The sequence below is a fragment of the Lissotriton vulgaris genome, chromosome 6, assembly GCF_964263255.1.
Source record: "Lissotriton vulgaris chromosome 6, aLisVul1.2, whole genome shotgun sequence".
In the NCBI taxonomy this organism is placed as follows: Eukaryota; Metazoa; Chordata; class Amphibia; order Caudata; family Salamandridae; genus Lissotriton; species Lissotriton vulgaris.
Window position 1 is genome coordinate 1,360,038,109 of NC_141694.1, and position 18,231 is coordinate 1,360,056,339.

The following is an 18,231-nucleotide window of genomic DNA, read 5'->3' on the forward strand; positions in this document are numbered from 1 at the left end:
TCCGTGTGTGTGTGTGTGGCTCTGTCTGTGTGTGTGTGTGGCTCTGTCTGTGTGTGTGTGTGGCTCTGTCTGTGTGTGTGTGTGGCTCTGTCTGTGTGTGTGTGTGTGGCTCTGTCTGTGTGTGTGTGTGTGTGTGTGTGTCTCTGTGTGTGTGGCTGTGTGTGTGGGTGTGTGTGGCTCTGTGTGTGGGTGTGTGTGGCTGTGTGTGTGTGTGGCTGTGTGTGTGTGTGGGTGCAAATGCAATAGGTCTCGCATTTGCGAGAGATTAAGCTATTGGCATTGTAAACGACAATGCCATTTATTTATATGTTTTAAAAACAAAAAAAATGTCATGAACAATGCCAATAGCTCTAACTTTAACAAAGACGAGACCATTGCATTGTAAATGCTTGTTTATGAGGATGGCAACACACCCCCCCTACTTGTCCGATCCTGTCTAACCCTTGTATCTCGTACTCTGGTGGGAGAGCCATAACTATATCTGGCGAGGAGTCTTGCTTAAACCAACTTTCTGTTATGAATAAGGCATCTAATTGTTTCTCCTCTAATAGAATTCAGATTTCAGGTGGTTCCCTCACATTCCAGGTGGTTCTCTCACATTCTCATAGTTCGTGTCTATGGAATCCTGAATTTTCTTTATTTTTTTTCAAGGAAAAAGAATTTAGTTCATTACATAGCTTCTGTGTGGCAGGGATGGGGGGGTCATACGCTCTGGATTGGCTAGCTCTTTTACTGTATTGAAAAGGTCTTTAGTTTTATTGTTTGAATTAAGTATTTTATTAGAGAAGAACATGTTTTTAGCCTCTAGAATAGCTTTTTAATTGTTCACAAGTTTAGTGTTGTAATATTCTCTGAATTCTGGCAAATAGGTGCTACGCCATTTCCTTTCTGCCTGACGTACTATGAGTTTAGCTATTTTTAGGTCAGAAGTGAACCATTTAGATGCTTCATGATGCCTGATACGGGAGGTTTGATTCTGAAGAGGAGCATGTATATTAAAAGCATTCAATTGCCAGTTGGTAATTGCTTTCTTCAGTATATCTATATCGTCCGGTATATCTGGCACTTTATGGTTCAAGGTTTCACATAGGGATTCTAAATTGATGCGATTCCATTTCCTGGATACGCACTCTTTCAGGGACGTAGAATATGACAGAGTGGCACTGCACATGGTAAAGCTCACAGTGTGGTGGTCAGACCATAAGCAGGGTTGGATGACTAATTTCTGAAGATTAAGGTTGATGGACCACACTTGATCTAACGTATGGCCTTTGATATGTGTGGCTCCTTGAATGTGTTTAACGAGGTTCAAATTTTTAAGAGTACTGGTCAGTTCCTTGGTGCTCTGTCCCCCTTTCATCTCGTTTGCCCAATAGTTAATGTCACCAATGATCAGGATTGTATCCTAGTCCACTACCAGAGATGCCATACAATTTGCAAAAACTTTAGGAAAGTCCAGCATTGTGGTGGGTGACCTATACAGAAGAACGCAGACTACAGTGCTGATGGGAATTCAAGTTTAATAACTAGGTTATCTACTAGTGTTATCTCTAGCTGAGAGATGGCAGTGAAGGAAATCCCTTTTTGAAAGCGGCTGCTACCGCACCTCATTTCCTCCCCATTGCTCTATTTGCTTTTAAGAGGTAATAGTTATCAGGCAGTGCAGCTAGGATATCTGGAGTAGATTCATCTGTCAGCCAAGTCTCTGTCTGGAACAGCATGTCAGGACAGTCAGTGTGTAGTAGATTAAATAGTTCTAACTGGTGTTTAAACATGCAATGTGTTTTTAAGTACATGATGTTTAAGTCCTTTATAGGTTTATTTGGTTTGGATTGATAGTAACCAGTGTTTTGGCTTGGGGACTGGCAAGTGTCCCTCTGTTTATAGAGGTTTAACAACTTGCCCGGCTGAAAGAGACCAAGTTCTAGTTCATGCTGGAGAGGGAGGTCGTGCAATTGCCTGTCATGCGGGACCAAATTCTTGAGTTCCAGTACTGTATAAGTGAGAGTTTGGGCATAATGATTGGCCCCTGGCCGTGGACGTGTGCAGACGGGCGCAGACAGGCTTGCCTTAGGTGCGCCTTTGGCGTGCCAGCAGCGTGTCCGCGCTGCGGGCACAGCTTTAACTATTTCCGGAGTATGCCTAACTCTGCCCCCCTCCATCGCCAGATGGCCTGTGGGTCGTAAACAACTCTCAGTGCGGGCTAACTGGAAGACTGAGACCGGCGGGAGAGCAGAAGGAAATGTACCTGGTGCAACAGAGTCAAATTAAAAACAGTTTAATTGTACAGTTTAACTTTAAAAAGAAAGTGGGGCAAGGTTAAAAAATTAGCAAGTGAGCAACAATAGAGCTAAAAAAAAAGTCTCAGGCAGAGCTTACTACCGACCAGACTGTTTGGTGCCGTATGTCTAAGTGTGAGGAAAAGTACTAACATAAATAAAGAAATGACAAGACAAAGGTTGCAGATTATGAATACGGACAATGAGAGATGATAAAAATCAAAAATGAAAGGTAATGTCTACAAGTGCGGCAATTGCTAATGAACAGGATAGCAGAATGAATTGGGGCAGCTGATAGAACATGAATTTGGAAGAATATTTGTGAACCATTATTATGGAACTCATAATGGGGGTGAGAATTGTACTAAGTGAACCAACACAATACATCTAAAATGCCTACATACCATTGTTGAAAGCATATTAACCATAGATGAAGTGACAAAAAAAACGCTTTTTATTCCTGTCCATATTTAATGTTCCTTGCCTTTGTGATAAATGTTTAAAAATGAGGTTTAAATAAGCTTGGAAAATCACTACAGAACCTTCGTGCTGAGTTACTAATGGTACAGCAGAAGACAAAGAAGAGATCTTGTAGTGTCAAAAAAGGCTGCATGACCCAGTAACTGACCTGGTCTATCACGCTAGTCTTTAAACAAACCATACAAAAATATCATTTTCAGCACAGCAAGCATTTACTTACATAAATATTCTTCATATCAGCTACTTGACATCTCACTGTGTAGAATTCCTCAGCAGTCTGACTGACATGGTCGCAATCCTGTGCATAAAAAAGAAACATAAAAGAAATTAAATAACAAACTTCTCTCCAACAGAAATCAGCATTAGAGTGAGAAAACGTAAGAAATAGACGGATGACAAAACATATATATTGAAAAGCAAAGTAAATATTTTGAAGGATCTAACCAACAAGTACCTTAACCTTTGGTACAATCCTTACTGGTAGAGACGGTCTCTAGTTGCAGCTTCCTCATCTTTTGGATGTTTCCCAGGCGTAAGACTGGATCCAGAAACTTTTCAGCAGTACCACTGTGTCTGGTAAGGTGCGCCTTAAGGCTCCACACTGATGTAGCTCCGCTCCAGAAATGAAGTGTGAAGTCGATATGGATGCTACTCCTGTGCGTTGACGTCAGTTTCTTTCGAGCTATCCATGTCCACAGATGCAAAAACCCCAAAAGCAAATTTATGTAACCAGAGTGCAGATTCCTAGACTTGGGATCTCGTTAATATGTAAAGCCCAATCACAGAATGGGGAATATGGGAGTGTGGGTGAGTCATCTACACCTAGGAGTCTCTACCACTATAAAAGCATTGCCAAAGGTAAGTAACTTGTTCTTCTGATAGAGGTTTCTAGATGTAGATTCCTAACCTTTTGAATAGATACCAGAGCAGTATCTATTCGGAGGTCAGCCTGTAGATGGGCTCAACCCATAAAGTCCTGCAGTGAGTATTTGGTATGCTGGTAAATATCCCTCTCAGCAAACCAGACTGCCTAGGCAATAATGCTTCATGTACGAATGGAGGGGCACCCATGAAGCAGCCAGGCAAATGTCCACGACAGAGATTCCGCGCACCAATATAGTATTAGCAGCTTTGGCCCTGGTAGAACAAGCACACAGACCTTCTGGAAGCTGCTTTAATAGCATAGCAGATCCTAATGCGGACATAATTTAGCAGGAGAGGGTTCTGTTCTGCACAGTGTTGCCTATTTTTTACTCCAGAGAACCCCACAAAGAGCTAATAGGCTACCTGGTGTTCACTGGTACGATCTATGTAAAAGCTCAGCGCTCTCTTGGGGTCCAAGCGATGGAGTACCTCCTCTTCCTTAGAGGCGTGAGGTGTAGCATAGAAAGCTGGCAAGGTAATTTTCTGACCAATGAGTCAGAGCTGGGAGTTTACCAAGACCAGGGCCTCCATCTCCACCTCTACCAGATGGCCACCCCAACCCAAGAGCGATACATAAGTCACCATTGTCAGCTCTGGGAAGGGAAATGAGAGGGCACTGCCTCTGACCCAATTATGATCTTGCAATCACCACTGCAGACCTCTTGCATTCTCCTCTGAAATATGAACATGTACAGAGAGGTCCCCTTAATGATGGGTACATTAAGACTTCAGATTCCACTGCAAAGCCTATATATGCCACTCTGCATATTCAACCAGCAGGAGGCTGTCACTCTCAGCAGCCTCAGAATCAACCACCCTGAAATTCATGACCGAGGCTGAAAGATTGGGATCATATCCTGGACTCTTTCCCAGAGGAAAAGCACACAACTAAATCGTGCCCAGAATGGCTCAAATGAAGGAGAGCCTCTGAGAAGGAGTAAGGTGTGACTCTGACACATTGACAGTAAACCCCAAAGATGACCGGTTTGCCATAACTTGGAGGAGGTGAACAACAGCTAGGATGAGTTTGTCTTCAGAAGCCAGTAGTCAAGGTAGGGGGAACACTGGCACCCCTGATCTCTAAAGGTCTGCTCCTACTACAACCATCACTTTCATCAACACGAGAGGTGCAATGGAGAGACCAAAGTGGAGCACAGCAAACTTGAAATGATCCTGCCTTGCCACAGAGAGCGCAGATAGGTAAAATGAAATGGGCATCCTGCAGGTCCAATGCCACCACCCAGTCTGTGCGATCAAAGGCAGACAAGATATGGGCCAGTGTGAGTATTTTGAATTTCTCCTCCTGGAGGGGGGCGCTGAGGGGACGCAGGTCTAAAATCAGAAGGCAGCCTTCTTCCTTCTTGGGCACCAGAGAAGAGCAGGAATAACAAACATGTCCTGCTTCTGGGGGAGATACAATCTCAATAGCCCGTTTGGCCAAAAGGGCTCGCACTCCCTGCTGCAAAACAGAAAGATGTTTCTCTGTCAGTCGCTGGGGAGAAGATGGAAAGTGTGACAGCGAAAGAATGAGAGGTAGGTTATATCCTTGCCAAACAATTTGTAAGGCATGTCTGATGTTATGCCCTGCCAACCCAGCAGGAACTTTTAGATTCTGCCTCCTACAGTATGGCTCAGCTACATAAGGGCATCTTGAAGGGGTTTGGCAGGTAAGGCTACAGTTTGTTAGTGGACTGGGCGGTCTGTTGACCTTGACACTGGACGCGTGGCACCAGGGCCTTGATAGTTAAACTGCTGGGTGCCTTATGCAGCTTGGAGTGGCTGGCGGTACGGGGTACCTCTGCCGAAGCCACAAATGAAGCAGTAGGGCTGATGCAGATAGTGAGGGAGAGCAGATACATCAAGGGAGTTAGCTGTGGCCCTGCTGCTATTATTGAACCACTTGAGAGTGCAGTTTGCCTTGTAACCAAACAGGTGATTCCTGTCAAACAGCATGTCCTGTATACCGAGGGCAAGGATAGGTCAGGTATATTCAGGGACACAGTTATGGACATAAGCCACTGAATCCAAAAGAGCGTGGGAATAGCGCCCCAGCAGCACCTACAGACCGCAGCTCCATGATCGTGGATGAGAAGACCCTTTCCCCAAATGTCTCCAGCCATTTTGACTCCCTGTTGACCTCACAATGTAATACACTTACAACCCCTTTAGGACCAGTAGGTTTCATTTGTTAAGCAAGAAAAGGATGGTTCCCTGAGCATTACAAGTTATTTCTGTTATTTGATCAAGTTTCAAATGATTAATCCACATACTATAATTCGGATTGGTGTTTCTCTGAAACCACAACATGTTTACTAGCTAGGATAGGCAAGTTCATCCATCAAATTAAAATGGCACTCGAAAACAAATTAAAGGATACCATCCCGAAGAGCCCTGTGACCCGCCGTCCCAAAGTTGGCAATCCATAGATAACACAGGGAGCCGCCGAAAAGAAAAGGGTTCCATCGGTCAGAGGTATCCAACCGGGGCCGACCCAGGGTCCAATGTAGTCCACAGTGCAACTGAGGATGTCGAACTTATATACGCCTTCCAGAATCTAGCAAGCGAGGTCTCACGATGATTCAAAATTTTTAATTCTTTTAATAATGTATAGCACCAGTGAACATAGTCAGCACCGAGAACAAATATCGGTACTAATGGGCAAGCCCAGTGTATACCGAGCGGGGGGGGGGGGGGGGGGGGCATTTTACTGCATTTTACTGTATTTTATTGAACCAAACTGTATTTTTCTATACTGTAATGATTTTAAGTAATCGCACAGTTCATAAATAAATAAAAATAAAAATATACTATAATAGCATCCAATGTCAGTCCATAGTCTTTATTCTCATGTCTTGTGCTTTCAAGACTTGTTTATACACAATTCAATTCTTTAACAGCACAGCCAACAGTAAACACGTGTTTCGTCTGTGGGATAATACCCAAAAGACTACCTCAGGGCTGCAATAAATAGACATAGGACCAAATTACAATCTTCCACATCTATCAATTTAAGTTAGGCCTAACCTCCACCAATAACGAGAATAAGAAAAAAGAAAAGAGAAAAAGAAAGAATTTGAAAAAGCACCCAATGTGTACACACCACATATCCAGGTTTACTAAAGAGTAAAACTGTATTACCCTGTTTACTCCAAATTCTATATCAATCCACAATCTAAAATTCTCTATTACCATATAGAGAGAATCCAAACCAGCAATAGCCTTTAAAATTATTTTAAAAGTTTTTATCAACATAATCAGCAAAATTACTACCTTATAGACCTTAATATACTAATAACACAACATTCCATAGTTGACTCTCAGATACAACCAATTAATACTCTATGTAAACACACTCACACTGGACTGTTTCAAGTTTCGAAATCCAAAAAATCTCTGGTTGGTAATTGTAGCCACAATCATACCCTGGTTTAAATGGAAACAAAGCTAATTACTAACTCAGTCCCACTATCTCCTCAACTATATATTTTTTATAACTTTATCGAATAATAACTAACCATAATGGTCTCATAGTTACACTTACCAAAATCCAATAATTCAAATCAGTATATTACACATGTTCATCAGTCAGTAATCAAATTCTTCAAATTTAAAGATATGTAAGCTATCTTCCCATCTCACTTGTAGCCACAATATGACCTGATATAAGGAAAAACAAAGCTAGTAATGAACTCCATCCCACTCTCAGGGCCAGTACACACATCATAAATCTATTTAGGGCTTTACTGGCTTCATAATTCCAGGGTACACTTACCAGCATCACAGAGTAATGATTGAAAGAGTCGTAGATTAGTGATAAACTTTCTCAATAGGATGTATCTATAAAAGTAGAGATAAAAGGACCATATAATCATCCCAAATGAATGCCTTCTCTTTTCAAACAATGCCAAAGATAAGTGAGTAATATAACTCATATCGTTTAACATAAATGATGTAACCATATGCGCATACCCTTCATAGTGAAAGCCCTTATTTTTGGCCAAAACTAACATGTACACCACCCTTATCATACATATCAATGCTAGCCTATTTATCCCAATAGAGCAGTGTCATATATTAAAAACATCACCATGTAGCTCGTCTGGGCATAATTTAATACCGAAATGCTCGTAGTTAATCGTATATTGCTTCATTTAGCATGTAATTTATGACAGCACCTCACCGAATTCAACTTTCCCAATCGGTATTTTGCAACATTAAAAGCAGTATATTTAATATGAGGGTGCTGCTGAAGATCGATAATTATTTACAAATAACAGAGAAAGGATTTACTTATAACTCTCACCTATAGTCTAGTATGCAGAGATCACGGCGAGTAGTGCCGATATGTACTGTGGCGTGTTGAATCGGCGCCATATTCTCAGGCATTATTTATTTCTACAGGTCACCGAAATCAAAAAAGGACTCGAAAACGCCTGTCCTGATCATGAATTAGAAAGTAGACACCATCTCTAAGTGGGATGATTCTGCATATACTTGTGTCATTCATTGTCTCTTAGCCAAAGAACGCTATTTCATCTCTGCCGGCCACAATAACACTTTACACTGACACATTTTATCTCAACTCATATTGAGATATAATAAAATTCCAACTATCAATTATTTTAATAAGGCAGATAAACTATAGCAGCTAGGACACCTCTATAAACTCTATAAACCGGGACCACAGATCCATCACATACCCCGTCGCAACAGAAAGCATCATAAACTAGATCCAGAGGTGTCGCTATAATTACACCTCTTCAAGACTTACTAACAATTCACCAAAACTAAGAGGAAATGCTAGCTCCCAAGAGTTATAAAAAAATTATTTAGAGTATAGGAGATATGAAAGGAAACAACGCAACAAAGGGAAAGAAAGAAATAATGTAAACAAAATAAAATCAAATCACTGTGAATCTATAACCTGTTAATAATACATATCCAATCAATTATTAACACATTGCTACTACAAATCTCTTTTTCACATTGATCACATTCCATACAGTTATTTGAATAACAATCAAGATACCCACTTCCATACCTAATACATGGTAATAATCAGTACATAGTTCAAATCAACACATTGTCCATATTCCCATATTGACCACGTTTTAATAGAGATTTAACACTCTCCTCATTACATCATTGTCAAGATTCCATGAATTCCAATAAGGACACCTACTTGCCCCAGTTCTTATTTATGCTTAAGTGTCAAAAGGCCAATAAGGCTGCACAGCATTACACAGTAAATAACATATATTCAGCATCCCAGGAAATATTGTAACTCGGAATCAATATTGATGCCCTGTTCTACGGCACGTAATTTTAATATCCATCGTGCCTCTCACTGACGCAACCTGAGTTCTCTATTACCTACCCGGCTATCACTCAGTATATTCTCTATGCCATGAAAGAAGAAAGATAGATTACCCCTCTGGCTTGGACATTCATGTGCATGACTGGCAAGGGGGTATCCTATATCGAGTTTTTTTAAGGGCTCTAAAGTGCTCTGATATACGATCTTTTAAACACCTGATTGTGCTACCTATATATACCTATATATAGTATTTCCTGGGATGCTGAATATATGGTATTTACTGTGTAATGCTGTGTAGCTGTATTGGCCTTTTGACACTTAAGCATAAATAAGAACTGGGGCAAGTAGGTGTCCTTATTGGAATTTATGGAATCTTGACAATGATGTAATGAGGAGAGTGTTAAATCTCTATTTAAACATGTGGTCAATATGGGAATATGGACAATGTATTGATTTGAAATATGTACTGATTATAAGGAATATGCTACTTACCAGTATGCATCTGTTCTTGGCATGAAGGGCTGCTGACATTCATATCTGTGCATAGGTCGCCGCCTAGTGTTGGGTCCGGATGATTGCACAATTTTGGCCTGGAAGAGTCTTTGAAGTATCACGAGATAGAACTACAGTGCGCATGGGCATCCTCTCCATCCCCTGACTGTTTTTCGCCATTGTGGCAGAGATGGAGTATAGTACAGTAAGAGATGTCCATGCAAAGAGTGAATGCTACTGCTGCGACAGGCACCGGGGAGACGAGTGGGCGATATGAATGTCAACAGCCCTTCATGCCAAGAACAGATGCATACTGGTAAGTAGCATATTCCGTTCGAGGCATGTGGGCTGCTGAATTCATATCTGTGCATAGAATGTATAGCAGTATCTCCCCTAGCGGTGGTTTCCCGTGCCAGCTGCAGAAGTCTGAAAAAGAGTTTTGAAAACAGCCTGACCCACAGCAGCTTGCTGTTTTGAATGTACATCTACACAATAGTGTCTGGTAAATGTATGTATGGTTGACTCTACAAATTTCGTGTAAAGGAATATTTCCTAGGAAATCCATGGATGCCCCTACTTTGCGTGTTTAATGCGCCCTAGGGGGAACTGTTAATGTGGGTTTTGCTTTCAAATAACATCTGAATGCACTCAACGATCCATCTGGCTATACCTGATTTTGAAATAGGGTTACCTTTGTGTTGCGGTGAGAAAGCGACAAACAACTGTTTTGTCTTTCGAAATGCCTTAGTTTCATCTATATAGTATAGTAGAGCTCTCTTGACATCTAGAGTGTGCAAGGCCCTTTCAGCTACTGTTTGTGGATTTTGAAAGAACACAGGCAGTTCTATTGTTTGATTTATATGAAAATGGGATACCACTTTTGGCATGAATTTAGGGTTTGTTCTTAGAACTACTCTATTTGCATGCATTTGAATGAATGGCTCTTGAATAGTTAGGGCTTGCAGCTCACTAACTCTCCTAAGTGAAGTAATGGCAATAAGGAAAGCCACCTTCCAAGTAAGAAACTGTATTTCGCATGAGTGTAGTGGCTCAAAAGGTGGTCCCATAAGTCTGGTTAAAACAATGTTTAGATTCCAGACTGGTGAAAGTGGGTGTGTTGGAGGAATTACTCGCTTAAGTCCTTCCATAAACGCTTTAATTGCGGGCACTCTAAATAGTGAAAGGTGTTGCCTGTTTTGAAGATATTCTGCTAGTGCGGCTAAATGTATCCTGATGGATGAGTATGCTAAATTGCAATGTTGTTGGTGCAATAGATAGCAAATGATTGTGAGAAGTTGGCCTGATATGCAGTGTTCACTATTCTAGTGATCACTATGTATCAGTCCAAACAACCCTTATTGATGATTGGTTGTAAGTCAACCTTATAGACCAGCTATCCTAGTAGCATGGACAAGAGCAGTCTTTAGGCTAGACTCTAGAGGGCGTGTTAAGCCAGCTGTTATACCATCACATACACCCCTTGAACACCAAGTGAAAGGACACCACACAAGTTGTTATGAAAATAAAAGGATATTTATTTATAACACAACAACCCTGGACTCTTTATGAGGACAGGGTGCTAAGCACAATACAAAACTCTTAAAGAAATACTGAAAGTCGCACAATTTACACAAATGCCCAAGGGGCGCGAAAAACCATATACTATGGAAGTGGAATGCGAATTACAGGTAAGTAACTGTTCTCAGAGACTTTAGAATCGCTAGGCCTACAATGCTGAACCCTTAGATTAGAAGCAGGAGGCCTAGGAGCGCCGTGTGCAGAGTGGAAACTCTCACGCATAATGCGGGACAAAGTCTATGGAGGCTAGTAAATGCAAAGTTAGTGTTCTCGGGCGAACCCGACTAGGTAGGTCAAAAACGAAAGTGGATCTAGACACTTAGAGAGTGGGTCTACGCTAGAGTACCGTGGTACTCGGTTTACCTAGCCCAGGGGCTGCGGCTGCATAGGGTTCAAGTGTCGCCGGGAATCCTCGTTGACGAACCAGGAGCCTGAAGTGAAAGTTGCTGGCAGGCGACCAGCGAAGATGTTCCGGGCTGATCCAAGAACGGATCAGTGAAGAAGGGTACCTGTAAGCAGAGGGGACAGAGTTCTGAATCACTAGCCAGTGATTAGGTGGGCACCAGGATGGCACCAGACGAGGTCACTCAGCCAGGTGAAGAGGTGACACTGGATTCAGCTGCTGCGCGGACCAGGGCGCTGAAGTCGACCAGGCTGGAGGTCTGCGAGCTGTCCCACGTCGGATGTCTGCTGCTGGCGATGCTAGATCCGTTGAAGGAGGCAACAAGCCTTGGCTAAGGCAAGCCCACGTGGCGACACAAAATGGCGTCTGGAGTGGACCAGGAGGGTCCGAGAAAGGTCCCCTTCAAGAGGAGACAAGGGCCAGTCTAGGGGAGCTAGACCAGCGGTGAAACAAACGTAGGACGTCGTCTGGAGGGTCACTAGCCAACGGGCAAGTGACGGGACAATGTGCCAAGCGACACAGAAGCAAAAGGGCCCCACGCAGATCTGGTGGTTGCTGGGGGGCTGGACTTCGGTGCTCGTGCTGCTTGGGGTTGGGGCTTCTCTTACCCCAGTGCACCCACTCGAGGGTCCCTCGGCGGTCGTGCTGGAGCAGTGTCGTGCTGGTTCTGATGATAGCCGGTTCCTCTGGTCTCGTCGCACCCACGGTTCTCAGCTGGGCTGTAGAGGCAGGTAGAGGTCAGAGATGGCAGGGAGTCCAGGTCTCGTCGTGCTGGTCGGTCTGGTTCCGGAGGAAGGACGTGCAGCAAACCGCAAGATACTTAGTTGGTGCCTGCTGATGCAGGGTGACTACTCCTTAGTCACAAGGGAGAAATCTTGAGAAGAAGTCTTGAGTTCCTTTCGTGGAAAGTAGTTTCAGGATTCAAAGATGATCTAGTTTGTAAGTGTCCCCGCTCCTACCTTTATTCTAAAGAAAGAGGCTGGCACGCGACTAGGTCCTGCCCATGGGTGGGACCAGGAAGGGGGGTGGTTACACCCCTCTCCCCTGTCCGGACTTTCCCCAGCTCAGGGGCTGGTGTGCCCCTGGAACTGGTTCAAGCCAGCATATGCACAGTGAGCACCGGGGTGCCACTTGCAGTCACCTTCCTCTCAGCCCTGCCTACCTGGGATACACAAAACCCTGTCTGGGATGGTGCTAGCACCGCCCCTGACAGGAAACCCTTTGTCCAAGCTCTCCTCGCTGGAAGGACTCCCAGCAGCAGGAGGTCAGACTTGTGTCTGTGGTGGCAGCATCCATTTTGTGATGCTGAGGCTCGAGTTAACTTTAACCGGGGTTCACAGTTACATACAGGTCGTGTCCCTCTAGAAGGGTGGAATGCTAACCCCGTCGCCAGAATTGGCGAGGGGTTAGTATTCCAATTCGTATGACACCTTACTCGACACGTTTTGATAAAGCGATACCAAAGTTGGCAAATAACCGTGAGGATTATAATGCACTTAAGAGTATATGGTACGCGTTATCATGGAACAGCTATTAGGACTTGGTTCCGCAAGCTGCAGACGGGCTCAGCTCATGCCAGGGCACCATCTCACATAATTGCAAGCACTCTGCCTTCAGGATTGTTAAGGCATGCCATAGGAGTGACTGATAGGAATTCATGTGTCCATTTTAGGGTTAGATATAGGTATACTATATCTAAAGCAAGGGGTGATTACACTACCTTGCCCCAGCTGTTGTGCAGCCAGTTGTGTCAGATTTAGATGGCCAACCAGGGGTGGCATAATACATGCTGTAGGCCCTGGGCACACCTATGCCCTGGGCACCTAAGGTACACTGTACAGGGACTGATAAGGTGACTCAGTATCCAATTAGATATGTAGCTAAGGTACATGGAATCCATTTTACAGAGAGAGCAGTAGGCCTGGGGCCCTGAATAGCAGGGTCCCAGGTCAACTAAGTCGGAAAACCAGCAAAACACCAGGCAAAAAGTTGGGGGTAACCATAGCCAGGTATCCACCCTCCTACACAACCCCCCCCCCCCCCAAACGAAAGGAGATAAGGCTATCCTTGACCAGGTAAGCCTATATTGCCTGAGTGGCCATATGAGGTGGTACCTGCACTGGCATGGTTACCCCCTATATCATGGTCCACTAAGCAATCCCTCACCCTAAGGGTATCTGAGGGTCTCCACCATAGGGAATCTCTACCTGTGGTGTGTTTTGGCAAAGTAAAAGTCTGGTGTGGGAATGGAGTACTGAAGTGAGACTCCACTACTGTTGGGCTCAACTTCCTCCAATCACTATCCGCCATATGTGCCTTTCTTTCCAGTACTGAGTTACTATGAGCTCTCAGGGTCAACCTCTGGCTACCTAAAGCTGGAGGCGAGTCCCTCTGTTTGGCTTACTGGAGGGACAGGTCAGGTTTGGGGTTTTTAGGCCCCAGGTTTGGCTGTGCCCAACAGTGTCCATCTGTGGGAGGTCCCTAGCTAATGTTATGGGGGATCCCTCAGGAGTTTGTTTTATTTTCACTGGGCTAGGATTACTAGCTTCAGTGCCCTTAATCTGCTGATTGGGGAGTATTTTTGGACAGGGGGCCCTTTGGGGTCCACCACTGGCCTCCCTGACCTCCACAGCCCTGGGCTGACTGAGGCAGGGTAGAGAGGGGCAGGTTACCTGCTCCAGACTGGGTCCCACCTTGGAAGGGTCCACTGACATCAGGGGCTCTGCCAGGCTAGGCCTGACTTCCTCTGGGGCAGTTCCTTCACAAGGGGTCAGATCAGTTCCCTGAGGAGGCTGATCCTTTCCTAAAGTCTGGTGGGAGGGAGATTTCTCTTCCTCCTCAATGCTCTCTGTCTGAGTGGAGTGATCCATAGTTTCAGGCTTCACAACACTATTATCTGTCTGAGTTTGAGCTGTGGCCATCACAACTCCACCAACCTTTTCAGGAAGGGACTCAGTTTGGGTATGGGCTGTGACATTCACAGCCTTGCCAACCTGTTCAGGAAAGGCATCTTTCTGGGATAGGGCTGTGACTGGCACAGCCCTCCTGACCTGTTCAGGGAGGACATCTTGGACTGGGGCTGTGGCTATCACTTCCCCACTAACCTTACCATGGAGGTTTACCATTTTAAAATGGGTTTCTTGCTCTTCCTCAGCCCAGGCTGAGATCTCCAAATCATTCCCCAGTAGGCAATCCACAGGCAAGTTTGGTGACACTGCCACTCTCTTGTGGCCAGTGACACCTCCCCAGCTGAGATTTACCACTGCTATGGGATGATCTCTCTGCACTCCATCAATGTTCATTACCTGGTATGTGGCTCAAGGTATAAGTTGCCTTGAGGGGACAAGGCTCTCAGTCACCATGGTGATGCTAGCCCCTGTGTCTCTGTAGGCATCAACTTTTGAACCATTGATGAGGGGCTCCTGTCTGTACTTGCCCAAAGTGTTGGGACAAGCTGTGAAGTTGGCAAACCCCATGCCAGTCTCACAGACCAGAGTTTCTAAGTCAGGGGACCTGGTTAGGCCAGAGTCCCCAGGAACTCCCAAAGAAAATGCACCCAGATTCTTGGGGGCACTCCCACCACCTGGGGGATTAATACTAGTAGTAACAGGAGGCTGGGAAGTTTTATTTGGGGGTATGTTCTCTTTATTGTTGTTGGCCTTTGGGCAACTGCTGTCAGTTTTGTAATGGCCTACCTGTTTGCAGGTATGACAATAAGGTTTCTTTTGGGAATTGGAAGGATTTTGGGACCCACCCCTTTCAGGAGATTTTTGGGGCCCTGGGGTTTGATCAAAAGATGTATTCCCACCCTTCTCTTGAGGCTTGGTTGATTCCTTCTTTTGGTCACCACCCTGGTTCTTAGGCCTGACCCTGGTTCTGACCCATTTATCTGCCCTCTTACCCAATTCTTGTGGAGAGGTCAGATCAGAGTCTACCAGGTGCTGGTGTAATAACTGGTTCTGACAATTATTTAAGACTTGCTCTCTCATAATTAGATTGTACAATCCTTTGAAATCAGTAACCTTACTTCCCAGTAGCCAGCCTTCAAAAGCCTTAGTGGCACAATCAACAAAGTCAGCCCAATCCTGAGACTGAGTTTTCTGGGTGTGTCTGAACATCAACCTGTACTGTTAAGTTGTTAAGCCAAACCCATCAATCAGTGTATTCTCCAGGACTTGGTAATTGTTAGCATTCTCAGCTCTAGTAGTGAGGAGCTTATCTCTACCTTTGCCTTCAAAGGAGAGCCACAAGATAGCTGCCCACTGACTCTGGGGGACGCACTGGACAGTGCAGGCCCTCTCCAAAGCAGTCATCCATTTGTGGATGTCATCCCCTTGTTTAAAGGGGGGCACTATCTTACTCAGGTGTCTAGTGTCTAAACTCCTGTCCTTTTCTCTAGGTAAAATGCTGCCACCAGTGGGGTCTGCCCGACTCAATTTCTGCGCTCTAGCAAAGGCAAGTCTCTCTTTGGCCAGGGCAAGTTCTTCCCTTTCAATCCTCAGATTGACTTCCCTCATCTTGGCCTCATGCTCTCTCCTCTGAGGGGATGTCATCCCTCTGTGAGAAGAGGTCTGAGAGCCATTGGTTCGAATGGATCTGTTAGAGCCTCTGGATAGAGACCTAACTCATCCATTCCCAATGTTAAGCCTGCCTGAAAGTGGCCCTGGGGGTCCCCCAAGTCCATTCTCATGCCTGCTTAAGTTGGTCCTGGTGAGTCTACTGACTTCTACCTGACCTTTGTCTGCCTCATCCCCTGATAACTCCTGATCCTCTTCCTCTCCTTCACTCACTGTTCCATTGAGGTGGAGGTCAGGGTCCCCAAGGGTTCCTCTAAGGGGGGCATGCTCCCATCTGGATTAGGAGGGCCTGTGTTAGAAGCCCTCCTGGCATCATAAGTCTCTAAGAGACCAATCAGGAATGGGATTGTAGGGTTAGAACCCTGTTTTAGCTTCCTGGAGGTACACACTTGTCTCATCTCCTGGAAGCTAAGAGCTGCATATCTTGATATGACCTGTGGAGGGTCAACTGACACAAGGGGGACCTCTGAGTTCCCTCCTTTGTCTGACATGCTTTTCTAGTGAGGTGTAAGTGGTGCACTTACCTACACTATTTGTTTGCCTACTGATCCCTTGCTAAGAGTTGTAGTCAGGGTGTGCTAGGCCCTGTTGAACTACAACAGCTGGTTCAGTAGAACTCAGAGTATTCTAAGCTAAGTTATATGTACCTTGGTACTTATGTGATCTTTCAAATGATATTCTTAGGATACGTGTGGTAAAACAACAGCAAGCTCAAATCCCAACCGCTGCTCACCAATGTGAGAAGTTGGCCTGATATGCAGTGCTCACTATTCTAGTGATCACTATGTATCAGTCCAAACAACCCTTATTGATGATTGGTTGTAAGTCAACCTTAAGACCAGCTATCCTAGTAGCATGGACAAGAGCAGTCTTTAGGCTAAACTCTAGAGGGCGTGTTAAGCCAGCTGTTATACCATCACATAGACCCCTTGAACACCAAGTGAAAGGACACCACACAAGTTGTTATGAAAATAAAAGGATATTTATTTATAACACAACAACCCTAGACTCTTTATGAGGACAGGGTGCTAAGCACAATACAAAACTCTTAAAGAAATACTGAAAGTCGCACAATTTACACAAATGCCCGAGGGGCGCGAAAAACCATATACTATGGAAGTGGAATGCGAATTACTAGCAGGTAAGTAACTATTCTCAGAGACTTTAGAATCGCTAGGCCTACAATGCTGAACCCTTAGATTAGAAGCAGGAGGCCTAGGAGCGCCGTGTGCAGAGTGGAAACTCTCACGCGTAATGCGGGACAAAGTCTATGGAGGCTAGTAAATGCAAAGTTAGTGTTCTCGGGCGAACCCGACTAGGTAGGTCAAAAACGAAAGTGGATCTAGACACTTAGAGAGTGGGTCTACGCTGGAGCACCGTGGTACTCTGTTTACCTAGCCCAGGGGCTGCATAGGGTTCAAGTGTCGTCGGGAATCCTCGTTGACGAACCAGGAGCCTGAAGTGAAAGTTGCTGGCAGGCGACCAGTGAAGATGTTCCGGGCTGATCCAAGGACGGATCAGTGAAGAAGGGTACCTGTAAGCAGAGGGGACCGAGTTCTGAATCACTAGCCAGTGATTAGGTGGGCACCAGGATGGCACCGGACGAGGTCACTCAGCCAGGTGAAGAGGTGACACTGGATTCTGCTGCTGCGCGGACCATGGCGCTGAAGTCGACCAGGCTGGAGGTCTGCGAGCTGTCCCACGTCGGATGTCTGCTGCTGGCAATGCTGGATCCGTTGAAGGAGGCAACAAGCCTTGGCTAAGGCAAGCCCACGTGGCGACACAAAATGGCGTCTGGAGTGGACCAGGAGGGTCCGAGGAAGGTCCCCTTCAAGAGGAGACAAGGGCCAGTCTAGAGGAGCTAGACCAGCGGTGAAACAAACATAGGACATCGTCTGGAGGGTCACTAGCCAACGGGCAAGTGACCGGACAACGTGGCAAGCGACACAGAAGAAAAAGGGCCCCACGCAGATCTGGTGGTTGCTGGGGGGCTGGACTTCGGTGCTCGTGCTGCTGGGGTTGGGGCTTCTCTTACCCCAGTGCACCCACTCGAGGGTCCCTCGGTGGTCGTGCTGGATCAGTGCCGTGCTGGTTCTGATGATAGCCGGTTCCTCTGGTCTCGTCGCACCCACGGTTCTCAGCTGTGCTGTAGAGGCAGGTAGAGGTCAGAGATGGCAGGGA

The 18,231-nt window shown here is 45.2% G+C and overlaps 1 protein-coding gene across 2 annotated transcripts in view; it reads right to left on the reverse strand.

Annotated features, from left to right (window-relative positions):
* The window catches only part of USP34 (ubiquitin specific peptidase 34), a 2,709,276-nt gene that overhangs the window by 1,199,971 nt on the left and 1,491,074 nt on the right, over positions 1 to 18,231 (reverse strand). For both annotated transcript variants that reach the window (XM_086927486.1, XM_086927485.1), the window contains exon 46: positions 2,980 to 3,057. In XM_086927486.1, the coding sequence (XP_086783612.1) occupies positions 2,980 to 3,057 (78 nt within the window). The remainder of the gene's footprint in view (positions 1 to 2,979; positions 3,058 to 18,231) is intronic.